The following is a 19,308-nucleotide window of genomic DNA, read 5'->3' as shown; positions in this document are numbered from 1 at the left end:
TGTTAGGCTAACAAGCAGTTGTCACTTTTTATAGACGGAAGCGGAAGCGTTCTTCGCATTTATGACGGAAAATCGTGCAGCCGCGAAGCGATGTTCCTCGTGTTTGTCACCTGACAAATACCGGTCGAATAAAAATTTCCTCGTCGTTGAAGAAAATCGAGGAAGAAGTCTTCTTGTTACGAGAAATCGAATGGGATTAAAAAGAGATTGCGTATTAAATTAATTGCAGTATTAAAGTAACAGAATTTTCGTGGCATTACGTCGTTTCTTGTGACGTGGTCGTTACTTTCGGATAATTACTCGTCGTTTCGCGCGGTTCATCGGTTCTATGTCGCTGAAAGCGATAGGTAGGTGGCTGAATGATTTCTAAGGACTGGCGTGTAGGTGGGTAAAGGGTCGATATTCCCGTTGGTCGAACGCGCGACAATAGCAAACTTCGAGGTCGTCGCCTCGGATCAATCCATTAATACGGCACATTAGAAAATCAATTAAGCCGCAGTCCCGCTTAATCTCGTGTCCGAGGATTTGCCTGGTAACCTCCCAGCCAGGAAAAGGATGGAGGAACTCCACGTCGTCGAGAGCTGACGGTTCTCACCGTTCGGGGCAAAAAGAGAGAGTGGTGTTCCAGAAGAGATCGAGACTTAACCTTACTCTCTCTCTCCCTCTCTCTCTCTCTCTCTCATCCTCTCTTCCTTTATCCCATGCATTTTTACGATCCCACAGGAGTTCACTGCGCAAGCGTTGTTCGCCTCTTACGAAAATAGAAGAAGTAAATCACTTCGTTGCTCGAGATTTAAAAAGGGAAATTATGCGGTAAAAGAGAAAAAGCCAGGAAATATGAAATTGCGTTTAATTAAAGAAACTATCTAACTACATACGTTTACAAAGATTGTCGCAGATTTGATTTCCTCTAATCATTATGTTGTTGTTTTACGTTCGAAAGCATCCTATTATCGGTATTCTGTCTAACAAGACAGACGCACGACAGACATCGAGTCAGTATCCCTCAATCAATTGATACGGCTGGTAACATTTTAATCGAGAAGACCAGGATCGATAAGGTGCAGTGTCCCGATCGAGTGTATTGACAGTATTCATGAGGGTGAATTTCAATGAAACTGGTTGCTATCGCGAACGCCAGAGTTGCAAGTTCAGATCCCCTGTCGCAGTACGCGGCGCGCGCTCTTCCTTGGCCTCCGATATCTCTGTGTCTGCATCGCAGTACGCAAACTTGGAAGATCCAGGCAAGCTGAGTGCATCATTACGGATTAATATCCTCTCGAGGAAACACGTAACCTAGCACTACCACTTCTCGTTATCACCGTCGGTTACGTCAAACGAAATGTCATTTTACGGTTCCCTCTACCGTCTCATGGTCCTCTGTTGAAGTGGCTACTACTCAAACTAAATTAAACAAGATCGTGGGTTTCTTCTAAATTCTTAACATAAAGTTTTCCGATTAGCCGAGTAACCTTCCAGGCGAACGGCGTTCCTTTTCAAAGTAAAAATACTCCGACTCTTTCTTTCGTTTCGCTCTACATTAGTCGACGTTGATCTATAAATATCCTGGCAAAGTGAAATTTGAATTACAAAAAGAAAACCGTAGAACGGATAACATCTCTATTTGTTCTCGAATGGTGATTTCGAGCCATTCAGTAGAAATCGAAGCATTTCCCGTCAGGCGTTGTCTGTCCTTACCATCGCGTATGAATGTAAAATATTCAACGGCGCGGAGTTGCCGGTTACGAGATGATATTCCCTCTAGACAGCGCGTAACACCGGCGTAACTCTCGTTATCATCGTCGTCGCTGTCGCTGAAGAGCTTCCCACTGGCACGATCCCCGTCATCGTCACCGTCGACGTCGACATCCCTGTCATTCTCCTACCTATACGCGTTTACCTACATTTCTTCCGGAGGACGCATGCCGCAGGATCGAACGGCGCACGCGCGCCGATCCTCCCGTTACAAGCGCACGGCCAAACGATACCGAATGTATTCGAAATTTAATGACGAGCCTCCGTACGAGTCAGACACGTTTTGGTCCGAAGGAAGCGGCCAAGTATCCTTGCCGCGAACGTTGACAAATATTTGTCGATGGCAAACGTTTACCCTTCGGCAGAGCGAAACCTAAGCTCTAAAGACATATCGCGCTCAAGGCTGCGCTATTATACGAGCAAACTTCTACCCAGCCTGTTTGACATTCCTCTACGTCCACCGAGCAGACGCTAGGAATTCTCTTGTCCACCGTCTTGTCCAACGCTCGAACAGTACGCCACGAGGCGCGAACGTAGTTCGAACGGGACATCTCGGCTTTCGATACTTTCATCGGTAGTCGTGGCGGTTCATTTAAAAATCCCACGAGCGAATCAGCTGGCTGTTTTTTAACCTTTAAACATTTCAAGAACATGGATCATGGTATACGCTGTATATGGTACAATGGTGTCTGTACGCCATCAGTGGCGTAGACCGTAGTAGAGGTCTCTGCACCCCACGGTCTTCGTTATCCCGTACGTACTTACCGTACATTTCACGGGGATACATTCCCGCAGGAGAGCAGTACGCCTGCGCGAACGCGCCGTGTCTACGTATCTCTCTCGTACCGCGTGTCGCTCCCTTTTCGTACGGATTGTACCCCTTGCCCTCTCTACCCCCACGCGAGAGCAGCCCGCCACGCGACCATTGCCCCCACCAGAAGCGTGAGCGTGTGTCACGCTCCGGGTAGCTCGGTGCGTGCCCATTAGAAGGAGGGGGTAAGGGGCGCGTGTGCCCTACGCGAGGCCAGTGGTGGGGTGCAGTTGCGCGACCAGTGGTGGGGATGCAAGTACGCTCGACGAAGAACTCGCGAGTAGTTTCCTACCAACTCTCGCGCGAGTCGGATGACGGGTTACTTATGTTGAGCTCGTTCCGTTGACGTCGTAGCTCCGAACAAACAATCGTATTCGAGGGAGCACGAAACCACGCTAAAGAAACTTGTTCGCCGATCGGACGCGTCACTTACCGTGTTCTCATCTTTCGTGTTGTGTACCAGTCTTTGGATCTTTGCCTCCGTCCGTCAGTAGAAACGCGTAGTCGACGTCGAGTGCGATTTCGTGTGACCCCCATCGGTACGATCTACGGAAGACACGCGAGTGTGAGAAAGTTCCGCGACGCGAATGCCGTGATGCTGCACGGTGGTGGCGAAAGAAGATCGTCGGGGCCGCTCGACACCGTCTCGATCGCTTCCTCCTGACAGTATGAGCCTCGTGCATCGTCCTCGCCGATGAGATAGAGTGGCGTACCCGCTCCTGGGACGATGTCATTGCAGTGATTTACACACACGACACAGTGGAGAGGTTCTGATTCTCGAGGTTTTGTGTGAATGGATCGGGACTACGTCGCGGACAAGTGGCACTGAAGTGAGAAGCGAACAGTGTGTCCGCGACGTCGGATAGTGATTTGCGTACAACCATATAGTGAACCGTGGTAACTCTGTAACACGTGTGACAGTTCCCGTGAGGGATAGAGCATATCCGGGGTGTCGGGAGGTTGGCTAGCGAAGGAGTTGATTTCGGACGTGGCTGTATCGTGTCTGTCTGTCGTGAGATTACATTCTCTGATGATCTGGTTAAGTCGGTGCCGGTTCAAACGCCGATCGTGTCACGTTATGCAATGTTGATATAGTGCGTTAAACGTTGATTTCCAGTGAACAATGGTCGGATTCCTCGCGGCGTACACCATGGATTTCTCTATTTTCAACGCGGTGCCGACGCGACGCACTACGACCAGGGATAACACGAATCTTGCAAGAAGTAGATCGAGACGACACACGACCGGCAGGTAAGTGCAACATTCTTCTTTAATCGGTCAATGCGAATGGTTATCGGCGTTCTCGTTGGTTTAGAGGGTTAAGACTATTATTGCGGCGCCACGCCAATGTCCCTATATATACTGCTGTGGTATTTTGAACGGGAATTCCTTTCCGGACAAGTAACTCCATTGACAATTCTCCGATACTCGTTCTCGCGGATATTTTGGAGCGCATGTGTGGTCGTAGGGAACATACGGCACACCGTGCAACCGCGTGCTGACATACACGTGATAGCAGAACGGTACTTGAGAAAATCTCACGTCATTCGTAGTCTTTCAGACGATCGAGGAATATAAAAACATATAAAAAGATATCACCCGATCCACTTACCGCGTTCGTTCGCCGATGGTATATAAAAACGCGAAATACACGAAAAACGCGCGAGAGGTCTTTCACAACAACGATTTCCGGCGGCTGGTACAACGCACGTTCGTGCCGCGCGTGTTAAAACATTCACGCAGGATCGATATTCAACGATTGTCGCGATACGTGACTTAGACTAAGGTATATAGGACCGAGCGTAGAGATTGCGTTTTCGGTGATTCCAGGACAAGGGATAGCGAGACTACGACAGGGAGATAAATGTAAGGCACGCGTCGTTATGGTATCGATTTCTGTGTGGAATAGGCTGGCGCTGCATACAGGGCGCGGGAATTAAATGGCGCGCAAGGGAATTTAATGCCATTAGCCTGCGAAGAAATTTACGCGGTCGATATGAAAACGCGTAGCCCGTTAGATACGCCACGGGCAAGACGTGCTTTAGATTTTCGCCCCGTTGATTAATGGTTGCGTTAATGCTTGGCGTATAATTAACGAGAAGAAGGATTTGTCGAAAACGATCTCGCCAATTTTCTACGTGCTCATCCTCCCACTACTTCGATGTACGAGAAGACGCGTAGTCTCTCAAGGGAATAATCACTTCGCCGTGTTGTCGTCAAATATTTTCAATTTGCCCTATGGAACGGCGAATCGAAATTCCATGGAACGACAAATTTCAATTGATAGATATATATATATATGTGTACGAGATATGTCACATCGTGCTCCTAGAGTCTTTAATAAGCGCTGCACGTAGATACGTCAAAAATCCCTGATAAGCTCCTTTGGAATCGTTTTTGAAAAGGAATCAACGAGAAAGCTCGTATCCGGAGCATTTTATTGCTTCAATAACGAACTCACGTCGGTCGTTTCAGTTCCGTAGAAAATCCTGAGTCACCGGATTACTAAAGCAGTTTCACGGCAGCGTGCACGTACAGAGATAGGAGAAGATACGTGGTGCGCGCGATGTGTTTCGTCCGCGTCAAAGCCACCGGGAGTTGGTCAAATTTTAATTTCATTCGTTCTCCGGCCACGATATTAAACGACGGCTCGAACGAGGGCATCGTGTAATCTCACCTTAAAGATACAGGATTAGGTCTGGCCGCGTGCGGCGAAAAAGCCGCGGGAGCCTTGAATAATTTCAGAACAAAGGTAACACGAAAGCTGCGGTTGTTCTCGGCTATTCGCCGCCGCGTCAGTGTACCCTTTTTGCTCCGGGGCCACGAATGTCAATGCGTCCTCTGCGTATCGCATTTGCCTAATGCTTGAAACCCTCATGACCCGGCATCTCGTAATCCGACCGTGTATTTTAATTGGCTCACCGCGGCTACATTTTCGGTGACGCGACACGAAATGACGTCAGAGAAGATGTAACCCTGGTTTTAACTCCTTCGTTGCACGACCCCCAGCTTATTTCATCCTCTTTTTCCGACTCTGTCTCTCCCCGAGTGCTTTTCTTTTTTTGTTCTCTTCAAATTTGCGTACTTACACGCAGTACTCGTACGCGTAGTTGCTTCGCACGATGGCGAAACACGGACGAAGCTCTCTGTAGCGCTCGCGTCTCGCAATCCCATAGTTTCAATTGTATTATAAGAAAAAGGAGTTTTTCGAAACATCGACATTTTTTCCCGCGTAGCTGAATTTCTGCGTGAAATCAACCGAACAAACGAAACGAAAGGAGATAATCCAATTTTCGTTACCGCCAGTTTTATCGACGTATCGCCGTATTAACTTTCGCTTTTCCTTTTTTTGAAGCCGCGTATTGTTCCGGCGTTTCGATGATAAAAAAGAGGCAAATAAATAGGAAATAGATTTTCAGACTGCACCGAGCCACCGGGTTCCCATCCTATGTTCTCCTATGTACACGAGATCGTTATATCATCTCCTTTTTGTCGATTCACTATTCCCGACCCAAAGAAAGTCTCCGCGTATACACGAGATTGATTAACAAAGTTCTCTTGTACTAGCATCATCCGTACATGGATGAGAAGGATGGATGAATGCAAATAAACTCGTCGTACGAGCGCCAATAACGGATCATACGTATTGATAAGTATATTATCCGCCCATTACCGCTTCGAGAAACATCCATTATATTTTCTGAAAACTTTAGTAAAATAGGACGGTACGGTACCGAGTGGCGTAGCAACCGTAAGGATAATTATTATTCGCTTTTATTTGAAAATAATAAGTCACGTTGCGTAAAAATCAACAGGGCGGTCAATGCTGATGAGCGCGATACCCGTGCTTATCTCTCCGAAAGTATAAATATTTTCATTTTCAATACAGCAGATTGGTTTCACCGCAGCACCTAGTTATTTACAGTCGTGTCGCAGAAAAAATAAAAAATAGCAGGAGGACAGAGACAGAAAGAGAAAGATAGAAAATAGGGGAAAAGCTCGGAGAAACATACGCGCTGGGATAGAACGATACAGAACAGAGGAACGAACGTAATACGCAAGGGGAATGGGATATTACTGGGACATTTTAACGGGCAACAAAGACTCGTCTCTGCTGAAAATTTGAACTTGGATACGACCCTCTCGTTTCGCGAAAACGCGCCCTGCCCCGTATCACCCCCAATACGATTGCAAGGGACGATGACACGCAGTATGCTCGAATCACTGTGCCAAAGCTCGTGCTCTCACGAACAGGAGCAATTTCGAATCGAAAATAATCCATTTATCTCGCTCGACTCGTGGATATTCGGAACTCTCTTGGCCAGAGCCAAATCCTTTCGCAGGCGTCCCTCGGCGAATCAAGTTAGGAAATATAATCATTTAGGAGAAAGAAATAAAGACAGGGAAGGGTGGGGCCAAAGTGGGTAGGATACAAAAACGAAGTTGCTCGTGATAAAACAAGGAAAAGGAAAACGCGCCCGACGTACTCGAGCGTCGAAAGTTTGACCTGGTTTCGCGAAATTATCCCTCCATTTGGCAGCGATGCAGTCAAAGGCTTCCGTTGCGCCGTAAAAGCTTACGAAAAGAAGGGTAGAGGAAGCACGATGCGTCTGGAAGTAGTAGAAGTGGAAGCGGGGTTTACATTTCGTCTGGAACCAAACGAAAGGAATCGTAAAGTAACATATGTCGTCGCAAAGCTAACGTAACGTCGCTAACTTGGCAATTCTTTTATGGTATAGACAAACGGTCCATCGTCTTCCTACTTCTTACTGGCCAGGCTGTTACTCTATCACCAACGTACAATGCATTGAAAGCTACGAGAAGCAAAATTAAAACGAAACGTTTTATCACGAAACTCTGGTCATCGTGAAAATCATCAACAGCGTAGATACATCATTATTGGTGTTCGATGGACGAATGACGGCATCCTACAATGGAGTATCGAGGATTGGCGATACCCGTGGATACACCATTTCGAAATCGAAGGGAACTCTGTGTGTTAGCGCGTTATTAACACAGCTCAAATTCGCCTTAACGCGTTGCGTTTCTAACGGCTGCGTATTTCCGCTGTACAGAATTCGAGCTATATAGAACGAGAGGGAGAGAGAAAGACAGAGACATGTTGCATAGTTGCAAAACATTTCATTGGTTAGGCCGAATGAAACGTTGTCGGAATATCTATCGCGGTGGGAACTAGCGCAAATTATGTGCGGATTTGAATGATACCGATGGAAACACCGTTGCGAACAGAAGTTACCGAAAGTTAGAAACCACCACCGCGATCGAGCCGAGTAAGGGAGGTGTTGCATTGGGAACGAGAAGTTGCATCGGCCCGATCGAGCGCACGAAAACCTTCGGTTTGTTATTTTCGGCCAGCGAATTTGTGAAACAATTTTCAACCGGTCAGCGATAAACAGGTTAAACTGTGTTTGTAACTCGAACACGATCTTCCTACCTGCTAACTTTAATTTCATTCCGCAAATTGTTTCAATTCTGAACATTCGTTAACGGGTAATGCGTATTCTCGACGAGCTTCACCGAATCTCTCTGCTTCTATCGATATATCCCTCTCCTATTCATAACGTCGACGTCCTCAAGAACGTACCGAAGAAGTATCTGCACCTTACTACCGTGTCAGCGTTCACGATATCATCGATTGAGTTTCGTACGCGTCCCGTATCGTGATCCGGTTGCCGGATATTTCGAGCGCGGCGAAGAGTAAAGAAAATCGAGCAGCAACGAATGAGAAGATGGAAAGCGGAAGGATGGATGGAAGAAGAACGCGGAAGTAGATCGACGGGACTATCGAAAACATTGATAAACGAAACATTATGAAGACGGCCACGTTCGAGCGAACATTATATTACAGTAATTCGTTGGAGAGTGCGGCGAGGCGACGAACCGTGAAACGCCAGACAGAGAGAACGAGAAGCAGAGAGAAGCAACGGGTGAGACTGAGAGGGTAAAGATCGGTGGCTATGTTCGGGCCGATTTGTCTGCGTAAATTCACGGCCTCGAAGGAAGTAGACGATGATATAACGTTAGAGAAGCGAAAGGCCGGCGGGGTAGTGAGGCCACGTAACTCTTGGGTTCGCTTTGCCAGGGTTGCCGGTGACCCAGCAACCTCTCTTCTTCTCTGCCTCTTGGCCCAGCCTCTTTCCTCCGTCTTCCGTGGTCGATCGATTCGCTAAAAGTAAATAAAATTCACCCCTTCGATTGCTGGCGTAGCAGGCCGTGTGCGTCGGTGTAAGTGTCAGTGCTAGTTGTAATGCAATAAATCAAGTCGATGGAGAGCCGAAAGTCATCGAACAACCGAGGTGCACCTGATTCTCGGTTTCGCTTCGCGCACCGCTGAACAAAGAGAGGGGCAACATCCGCAGATAGGTTTTTGCCACTATGGTAACCATCGATGATTCTTCTTGTAAAAGCAAATCAAGTAAAAGCACATAAAAACGGATCCTCGGCATGGTCGAGTTGACCCAGCTTGTTAAGGTTCGAGTTTAAAAGATGTTTCGTACCGCGTCACGTTTACTGGCTCTTTGCTACTTTACGATCGAACAGACGTCACTGTTGCGCCGTTTTACTTACAAAGTCGTTTCGATAGTTAGGCCTTAAAGGGCAACGAATTCGTCGATGGCCTAGATGGCTCAATTGGCTCAATCCTTCGTCGGAGAACGAGCCACGTTTATATCTAATAATTCAACTGATTAATTTCTTTTCTTCTGGCGGGGCAGGCTGCTGTGTTTTTCCTTATCTCGGTCTCTCTCTCTCTCTCTCTCTCTCTCTCTCTCGTTCTGTCTTTCTACTCGATTGTCGAGGAACTTTTCTTCCAATACTACGTTTCCAAGTAACGAATTTACCTAGGTTATTCCACGGTGCAATCCAGTTTGGCGAATTGAGTTTTAAACTTGATTACCGGGCCGACAGATATTCTCCAATATTCATGAAACACTTGTTCAACGAAAACCGCGTTATGAGGCGAATTAATTTCACACACGGTTAAAACACGCGCAGGCCCATCATTTATGGATTAATAATAGTGAACTTATCGTCTATTTGTCAACGTCACGACGCGTTAGAATTTAGCACAATTTTTATAAGAAGCTTTTAATATCCGTGCATTTCGCGGCAGACTGCGCTCGATTTCCGAGCTCGTTGAAACGTCGGATAAAGGGGCAAAAGGAAAAGAAAAGTAACTCGCAAGCCCGCCGGGATGCAGTTCGCGGTACGGGCGAGAAGAGGAACGCTTGTTTCTTCCAATTCCTCTGGTTGTTATTCTTCTGCGACGACAACCCGCACCGCGCTAGGTATCGCGCGCCAGAATACCCGTCGATAAATCAGGCTGCGAACGAAAAGTCGAGTGTCGTCGAGAACATCAACCGACGAGTGCATTTCGCGCTGAGGTGCGACTGAAAAGATGAAACAAGTCACAGACGAAACAACCTGTCGAAATAATATTACGCGAGCACGATCGCAAATCGTGTAGACGTTTATCCATTTATTAGTTTTCCAACGTAACTGTTGGAATTTATTTTCTTTTTAGAATGAAATTGTTTCTTTAATTATATAGTAATATGTTTTCCTGTAATATTTGTATTCTACATTTTTTTATATAATCGTACTGTAAGTATTAGAAGTTTAGTTGTGCATTTATTTCCATGTGATTACACTTTATAACGATCGGTAGAAGGATAACCCGATATATTAATGTCAGAAATAGTCGAAATTATTAGAGTTCATATATCTCGTCCGTAGATATATTTTCTCAAAGAATCATATACGCTACTTATTTCAACGACTGGAATAAATAAAAACGTATGAATTGCTATCCGTGTGTCACAGGGATTAAGAACCAAGCAATGAAATTGTGCATAAAAATTGCACATACATAAAAGCAACGTTATTGGAGGACATAAATAAAGTAAATTTAAACATCGTTTTGTCTAGATACGAGATATGCATTAGCATAGTGGATACCCTGAAAAATCTACTATGGAATTTAGAGACAAAAAGTATGTTCACGATTTGAAAAAAGAAATTATCACGGTGTTATAAATATTTTAATTTCTCCATGATATTATACATGGAACAAGAAACAATGTTAAAATGTTAAACCACGAATAAAATATTAAACATTCACTTTAAATGTTAAATAAAAAATTTGTAACGTTGAATATCCCGCTTCATAGGCACGATATCAAAAAGCAGAATTCAATAATATAAATTGATTGAAGAAAAGCTGCGTTAATACACCGTTGGTCTGAACCAGTTAAAACGATTAATGGATTAAAGCGAACGACGAAAGAAGGAATGTCATTTGAAATAACACTTCGTTCTGATAAAATACAAAGATCCACGTCCACCTTGGACTTTTCCATCGTCCTCGCACAGCCGCTTGATCGATATTTGACGAATAGCAAATACATTAAGAATTGGCGCGTTAATTTCTATGTATTAATAAAGTTTAAACAATTTGCATGGTTATTCTCGTATGAAACAATATTTTACGAATACATAAGAAACATAAGTCCGCTTCACGTCAGGCGCACGGTTTGCGTAACAGGTGGTTCTTCGCGGAATGAAATAAAATTAATTTTTGGTTCGGGACAGCACGGTATAACCAGTGTACGACACAGTTCGTCACTGTCGGTGTTAATGGAATTACGGCCGCGAAATGCCAACGATCGAAGGTTGGTTGATTTCTTTTCGAAGGAAAGGGACAGCTTGAAAGGTCGACGAAATTAGTTTCTCACAATACGATAAATTGCAATAAAAGAGCGATGGTGGCGGTTGGAAAAAACGTCAGCCCGAAAATCTATTGAGATCGATAGCTTCAGGGATGTTCGCCCGCGCGATAAAACCAGTCGTCGTACCTTTTTCCTACTTTGTCGATAATCTTGACTTTAACTCTATATATATTAAGAATTCAATGTATGAATTTTCCATTACTTACCATACGATAAACATTCAAATTCTCCCGATTAGTTTGATAAACGTTGGTCTAACAACCTCTATTCGACTGAAATTCGTCAGTGAAAAGAGAGAAATGCAATGATCCGAAGTGTGACTGTTTGCTTCCAATCCTTACGCAACGTCTCGGTTGAATTTGCATAAATCGAGGAAAATTCAACAACCGGTTCACCGGCTCCCGGAACGAAATGCAAATATCCCCTGGCCTGGTCACGAACTTATAAATCGAGATCTCGAATCCAGACTCTGCTGGTAGTGGTGGAGTAAAAGTCATCGAATGCGGCGGGCTAACTTGATTCCGGCACGAAGGGGAAAACTTGCTGGCGAACGGTTTGATTTTCGTCGAGATTCGATTCGCGTCCGGCGGATTCGCGCGGGGCTAAACGACTTACCTGGCGACCCAATGTATGGACGCTGATCGAATGTGTGTACTTTGAACGGGTGCTCGAAAGGAAGGTGTCGAGGAGATGAAAGCGTCAGGATATGGAAGGAGATTCGTTTCGAAAAGAAGAGAAAATTCATGCACGATGAATTGAACGCATGTGGTTTAACGCGCGACCAAACGACCGAGAGATTTGTCGAATAAAGAAATGGCGTAGCATTGGAAATATAGCAAAAGCAACCACTGAATGAAATTAACGTTCATTTGTTTAATAGTTGTGCCAGTTCTTATTAAACGGTACGAGAGCTTGTTCCGCATATCATCGCTTTTCTTCGGTCGTCGTTTTAATACCATATGAGTGTCGTATTTTTCCAGTGATTAACTAGTTGAAACAAGCTTCCGACCGTTAGTTGAGAGTTCAGACCAGTAGAATTTCTTTCGACGATCGACGAAGCACGGAAAAGCTTTCCCGCAGGTAACGATTTTGTCCTAATGATCAACTGGCTTGGTGTTCCAACATGGGATGACAATTACGCGTAATCGATTAATTTGCGAATACTAAATATCCTCGTGGCTCGCGTTATATTCCCATTCCCAGTCGCGCGAACAGCATAGCCGCGTGCTCGTCCATCACTTTGTCCAGCCGCAAATTAATTATCTCGTAAGCATTATTTTAATTAACGCGGCCACCTCGAAAGCCCAGCCCGGCTTTTTTAACCCAACCAACGTTTCCGCTTTTCATCCAACGCTATCATTCTTCTCATTTTCTTCTCCTTTCTCTCTCTCTCTCTCTCTCCTCTCTCTCTCTCTCTCTCTCTCTCTCTCTCTCTCTCTCTCTCTCTCTCTCTCTCTCTCTCTCTCTCTCTCTCTCTCTCTCTCTCTCTCTCTCTCTCTCTCTCTCTCTCTCTCTCTCTCTCTCTCTCTCTCTCTCTCTCTCTCTCTCTCTCTCTCTCTCTCTCTCTCTCTCTCTCTCTCTCTCTCTCTCTCTCTCTCTCTCTCTCTCTCTCTCTCTCTCTCTCTCTCTCTCTCTCTCTCTCTCTCTCTCTCTCTCTCTCTCTCTCTCTCTCTCTCTCTCTCTCTCTCTCTCTCTCTCTCTCTCTCTCTCTCTCTCTCTCTCTCTCTCTCTCTCTCTCTCTCTCTCTCTCTCTCTCTCTCTCTCTCTCTCTCTCTCTCTCTCTCTCTCTCTCTCTCTCTCTCTCTCTCTCTCTCTCTCTCTCTCTCTCTCTCTCTCTCTCTCTCTCTCTCTCTCTCTCTCTCTCTCTCTCTCTCTCTCTCTCTCTCTCTCTCTCTCTCTCTCTCTCTCTCTCTCTCTCTCTCTCTCTCTCTCTCTCTCTCTCTCTCTCTCTCTCTCTCTCTCTCTCTCTCTCTCTCTCTCTCTCTCTCTCTCTCTCTCTCTCTCTCTCTCTCTCTCTCTCTCTCTCTCTCTCTCTCTCTCTCTCTCTCTCTCTCTCTCTCTCTCTCTCTCTCTCTCTCTCTCTCTCTCTCTCTCTCTCTCTCTCTCTCTCTCTCTCTCTCTCTCTCTCCTCTCTCTCCCCTCTCTCTCTCTCTCTCTCTCTCTCTCTCTCTCTCTATGTCTTTCGCCTCATTTGTTCATTCTTGATGACTTTTCATGGAAATAAAAATAAACGATATCGCGGAAGAATTAGTACGTTCATTTCTTCCACTTTAAAACGAGATCAATCATGTATAAACGGGAGTCGTCAGACGGACGATGAAACATTTGCTCGACTTTGTCGTCTGCGAGTCTTTTCTCCGGCCGCAAAGGGAATAACTATAATTAAATGAAATCAAATAAAGCGGCTCATACGTTTTGTTGTGTTTGTCCTATACGTTTTCTTTCTTTCTTTTCGCCTTCCTCTCTTTTTCTCCGGGTTTTCCCTCTTGCTTTCCGCTTTACGCAATATACAACATCACAGAGAGGAAGACGAGCCATACGCGCAGCGTAGTGCTCTGTGACTCGTCGTCGTTAGAAGACGCTAATTGCAAGTTAGGCACGAGGATGCTCCATCTCTGAGAACAACGTCACTTTATCGTCGAAAGAGAAAGGAAAGAAAGGCTGGCGAATCGCAAACGTCCAACGTAGACGACGACTTTGCGACGATTTACTCGTAGCAAAGAAAAAAAGGAGATGAAAGGGAAGGTAAAAACGAGGGGAAAAAGAAAACTAGAGTGCGACGGAACGTTTGCGAAGGAAACGTCTACATTTTTAATTTCTATCCGTCGTCGCTCGACGATCGCACACGTGTGTGTTAACCGTAACATGCTTCTATACACGATGAAATATGTTCTATCGTTATTACGTGTCTCTCTCGTTGTTACTTTAATTATCGATATTTAATGTATTAATAATTATCGCGACTCGCGGTAGCGACGCGTAATCAATTACACATGTTAAACGAACATGCTTAATTGAGAATAAGCGAGTAGAACAAAGCGAGAGAAAGAGAGGAAAGAAGAGAGAGAGAGAGAGAGAGAGGGGTCTCTTTTCAAGCAGGGTCGTTACACGAATAATTCCATTTAATGCCGTTTCACGTAACTCGAAACGAAGCAGAGACAGGAATAATAGAGCGGAGAACAGGGTGGTTAAAGGTTAAGGCTACCTTCGAAACATAAATAAATGTTTGTATGGATTACTTGCATAAACATACATTTTCTCATCGTATATTCCGGCTGTTTGCATAAATAACGAACCGGGAAATATGGAATGTAAAATAGCTCCGATATAGTTTCCTCTGGCGCGCTAGTTTCCACTCGAGGGATGCAACACTTGAATTAATCGTAAACCAAGAAGAACGCATGGTTTTTGCCTGCGTCTGCTATTCTCGTTTTTATTTGACGCCCCCCCTCTCTCTCTCTCTCCTCACTGCCAGATCGATCACGAAACAACACGTTTATTGAAACTGCTGCAGCCTAAATGCTGGCGTTTAAGAGTACGTGCAACGTGCGCCGAATCGACTCGTCGTTGGTATCGTAATCGTGACGTGGCTTTCCAACTGGTTGACCGTTGATTACTTGTCTCTCCACGCGTAGCCAAGCTCGTTCACATTCGAATGGAAATCGTACGGTATATCAGTAGAGTTTGCGACGACCAACTGTAAGATAATTTTGTAGTCTATCCGATCTTCGATGGCTGAGAATCATGACCGTTAATCACTAAAATCGCATTCCAGATAATCTTTTGCTAAAAGTAACGTAGATAAACGGATAAGAATAAGACACTTCCTGTTTCCGCTTCTCTTCAAACGTTCTGTTTTTATATCTCGTTGACATTTCCCGTCGTTGTACATCTCTAATCGTGATTAAAAATAGTAAGATAACAGGTTACTGACTAATCGGGATTTTCAATCAGGAAACAAAGGGAACAAAAATTCGCGTCTTTACCAACGAGTCAGATCTCTTGCTTTCTCGGTGATGATCATTTAGATTTAAATGCGCAAGTTACAATTCCCTGACGACGAATCGAAAATATTGGTAATTTCATATCGATGAATTAAATTACGCCTGGTCTCATAAGTTGTTTGGAAGTTGAGCAAAGGTTTACGCTGACACAGCTGGATCGTGGTCATTGATAAGGTCGTGAAACCGGGGCGGGTCGAGAAGTTGGAGGAAAATAACGGCGCGGGAAAGTTGCTCAAGGCAGGGTGGCAATTACCGGAAGGTCGGCCAGAAAAACCATCAGCGCCTGGGCTAGCGCGGATTGTTCAAAGTGTGCCGAGGTAAAGTAACTATTCTCATTGCGGTGCGATAAATGGCGATCGTTTAAGCGTCCACTTTTTCCCATCCTTCCGGCCACGGCGATAAATGACCGGGCGTTCCAAGCGTCTTAGCATCGGTTTGCATTTCCGGCCAAGGCTAGCTTAAGATCACAGAACTCGAGCATCGAGAGCGTTCCTTTCGAGGACTCGTCCCTTCCCACGCTTTCGACCCGAGACGCCATTGAATCCTCGGCTAATCCGTGATACTTATTATCCTCCTACCCTTCCTGCTTACGGATAAATCGATCGTGTTGGCATCTCCTGGCAAATATTCGATTAACGAAACACCCTCAATGATCGTCGCGTAAAAGAAAAGAAAACGCTGCAACGAACTGTCTTTCTGTCTCTCTACCATCCTGCTTTCCCTTTCGTTGCTTCATCCCACATCGACGTTCTCCCACTTTCCATTTCGAGGGAATTTTCTACGTCGTGGTCCCAGGGAACGATATATCAAATGAGCACGCCGCTTTCTGAAGTCCGCCTTATCGTGACGGCTCGCGTGCTCAGACGCGTTCGGGTAAATCGATCAATTGCCGTGAATTGGCCCTTTCGTTGTAATATCGCGGCGTTGGTCGTTAATCAGCTGGCAACTGCCACCCACGCGGTGCACCTGGTAATTTTCGAAAGGACGAACAACACGAGACTGAAATGTGTGGAACGAGCTCGTGTGCTACCATTTCCAGTCATTTCGTAAACCGAAATCTGATTTTTTTTTTTTTTCTCCTTTCTTTTCTTTTTTAGCCAATGTGACACGTGGTTTCTCGACCTGCTTTTTTCCCACTCTGTGTATATAGAGCCTGAAATCGATTCGTTGAAACAATCCGAGGCGACGCGTGAATCGTTGTTCGTTGTTGTCGCTCGACGAAGCAACCCCTTTCGTTCTCTTTTTTTCTTCTCTCTGTCCTGCCCGCCCTGCTACCGCTCCTCCACCTCCGGCTGCCTCTTTTATCGGTGGCCGTGTCTCGTTTTCAACGGATGTATGTATACCCTTCGATAATTCATTGGCCGTCGATACTACAACAGGTTCCACGCAGCGGTCGCGACAGATCAATACGCTTTTACAATCGCTGCATGGAACAATAATTATTGCTACACGCGCGATAATTCACGACGATGTCCCTCGGTAGCCGTATATCGGTGCGCATCGACGATAGAAAGAGACACAGAGAGGAAGCAAATTATAGAGCGCCGGTGTATAGCACGGTACATTGTATTTTATTAACGTCAACGTATTAACGCGACGATGCCCGGGTTATCGATGCTCGTGACGCTCGAATTTTGCGGCGTAATCTCCAGACGAACTTACCACCGACCCGACGATACATATCTCTATAACTATCGTAACCGTGTTTCGGTGATTCTAGAGTATGCATACTTGCAATTTTCAGCCCCGAATCGCCGACTAAATTTTAATATCGTTAATTGAAAGCGTATTACCGCAAATTTTCAAGGATTTCACGTAAATTGGTTGGATCGTGATGATGGTATAGTATAGCAGCATCTTGGTCGCAGATAATTTTGATTAAAAATTCACAGCGATAGAATATACATCGTAATCCTAAATTCGTGGCACAGCTGCAGTCAGGGAAATTCTATGATTGAAAATATGACGAACATAAAAAATAACAAGAATTAATAATTACAAGAATACGAATTTCTTTACTTGGCTGGTAATACGAATTTTAAGAGCGACGTGTAGATACGCGTTCATGTCGTGAGCGGTCGATCAAAGTGAAACGTTATCAGCGTTCATTTACTAAGAATCAAAAGTCCCCTCGAGTACTCGATTCGTCGTCAGCGGAGATTCGTTTCTTTAGTCAATAATCGAATCGTCGTTTGCGAATGATAATCGTCTTCGCGTCCTTCCGTTTCGACGAGAGACGAACGAGCAATTTCACAGATAATACCGTACGATAGGAGCAACAGAAGATCCTTCTCCCTAAAGACCATCAGCAAACGGTGATTTATCAGAATGTACGAAAGGATGGTTTGAGGCGTGCATTCGCGTTAGGCACCCATCAGCTTTATCCGTTTTCTCCGTGACGCCTTCTCCCCGTAATCGGCGAACGATTTATTCCGGATTCTCTCTCGATCGCAACTACACGTTTCACAGCCCGCGTTTCATTCTGGTATAAAGACCCGTATACTCGTATCGATTCGTTTGTATTCAATCAACTCGTTAAGTGGTCTCGTCCGTTGATTCTAAGTCGTTCCAAGAAGATAATTATGAAACTTCAACTAGGCAACCGGTCCTGTTTGCGCAACTCAAATGCCATATCGTGGATAACGTGTTTCGTATAGAAATAATGATTTAATGTACAGAACCATTTGCTAGAAACATTCCTAAATCTTGATAAACCTGCAACAAATAGCAGCATGAAGTAGAATTTTATTGACATTGGTTTTTTAATTCTCGAATATAGCATAAGCGACAAATCTACCAGTTTTATGACTTTATTTCCCACCGTACTTCTCAGTTCACCGCTTCTTTCTATACTTTTTACGTCTGATACAAGCCAATTTCATTTACAAGATTTTCTATCTAATTGAAGGTTGTCGACTCTGTCGTTTGACAAAACTTCACGTTCTTTTCTATATATTTTATAACGTTCGCAGCATAATATGTTGTTGTAATTTTCTTATTTTAATTATTTATTATATTATATTATTTAATTAATTATTATACGTATGATATACAAGCCTGCACATATTTTTATATTCTGTATTACGCATTTTTATATTTTTTATTACATAGTGTTATATTTTGTCCGTAACAACATACATATAACATCGTAGTAATATAATCTTCGTTTCAAGGCTTTGACAAAGCTGTGTTCGCAAACCTGGTGTTTTTACACACGAAAAAAAATTACTCTATTGTGCGAAAATATGAATATCTCACACAGTATAATAATAATAATTAAAATATAATAACTAGACTACAGAACCTTTATGCAAATTCGTATTATCATAATCACACTCGAAGAAACGGAACCAAACCAGGCATTTCCTCCGTTCTCTAAATATTTTAACGAGTATTTTAACTTTAATTTGAATATTTCATTTATTATGCGCATCCTGCATATTTTCGCACATTTAAATTTCCCACAAGCGTGTAAATATCCGCGGTTTAATAATAACATGACAATTACAAATTCGTTTTTTAATATTTCCTAGAATTTCTAAGAGTCCAAAAAAGAGTATTCACCCGATCGAACATTCATATATTCATGTGTATTGTTACCAGATCTGCATTAATAGAGCGGTTCCAGTTACCATGAAAAATTATCACTGGAAATGTAAAGCGTTCTTCAAAATCCCGATAAACCAATGCTACTCGTCTCTCAGTTGTCTAATAAGTGGAATCACATTAATCATTCCTTTTTAGTTTCCCGCATACTTTTTCTCGGTCGAAGAAAGGTCTCGTCGCGAGGAAATATAACGGGCTGCTATTCCGGCCAGATTGCATCCGACGTCTCGTATTTATGGCGCGGATCGGCAGAAAGTATTGCAGCGTTGCATGCGCGGCCAATATGCATATCGCGTTGAACGTATAATTAACAAGCCCGCGAGAAACGGGATTTCAGTGTGGTAATCGAATTACTTGGTTCTACTTGGAAGAGCGTGGCGGGTAC

General features: G+C 44.4%; 1 protein-coding gene across 4 annotated transcripts in view; it reads left to right on the top strand.

The window, feature by feature from the left end:
• The first annotated feature begins 2,828 nt into the window (after positions 1-2,828).
• LOC100746284 (irregular chiasm C-roughest protein-like) overlaps positions 2,829-19,308 on the top strand; it is a 162,587-nt gene continuing 146,107 nt past the window's right edge. For 2 of the 4 annotated variants that reach the window (XM_033324507.1, XM_024372150.2), the window contains exon 1: positions 2,829-3,817. In XM_033324507.1, the coding sequence (XP_033180398.1) occupies positions 3,690-3,817 (128 nt within the window). In that variant the 5' untranslated portion in view covers positions 2,829-3,689. The remainder of the gene's footprint in view (positions 3,818-19,308) is intronic. The other 2 variants (XM_024372152.2, XM_024372151.2) reach the window with 2 other exon arrangements.

This window comes from Bombus impatiens, unplaced genomic scaffold (assembly GCF_000188095.3).
Source record: "Bombus impatiens unplaced genomic scaffold, BIMP_2.2 scf_3474, whole genome shotgun sequence".
Classification (NCBI taxonomy): domain Eukaryota; kingdom Metazoa; phylum Arthropoda; class Insecta; order Hymenoptera; family Apidae; genus Bombus; species Bombus impatiens.
This window is presented reverse-complemented; position numbering and strand designations above follow the sequence as displayed.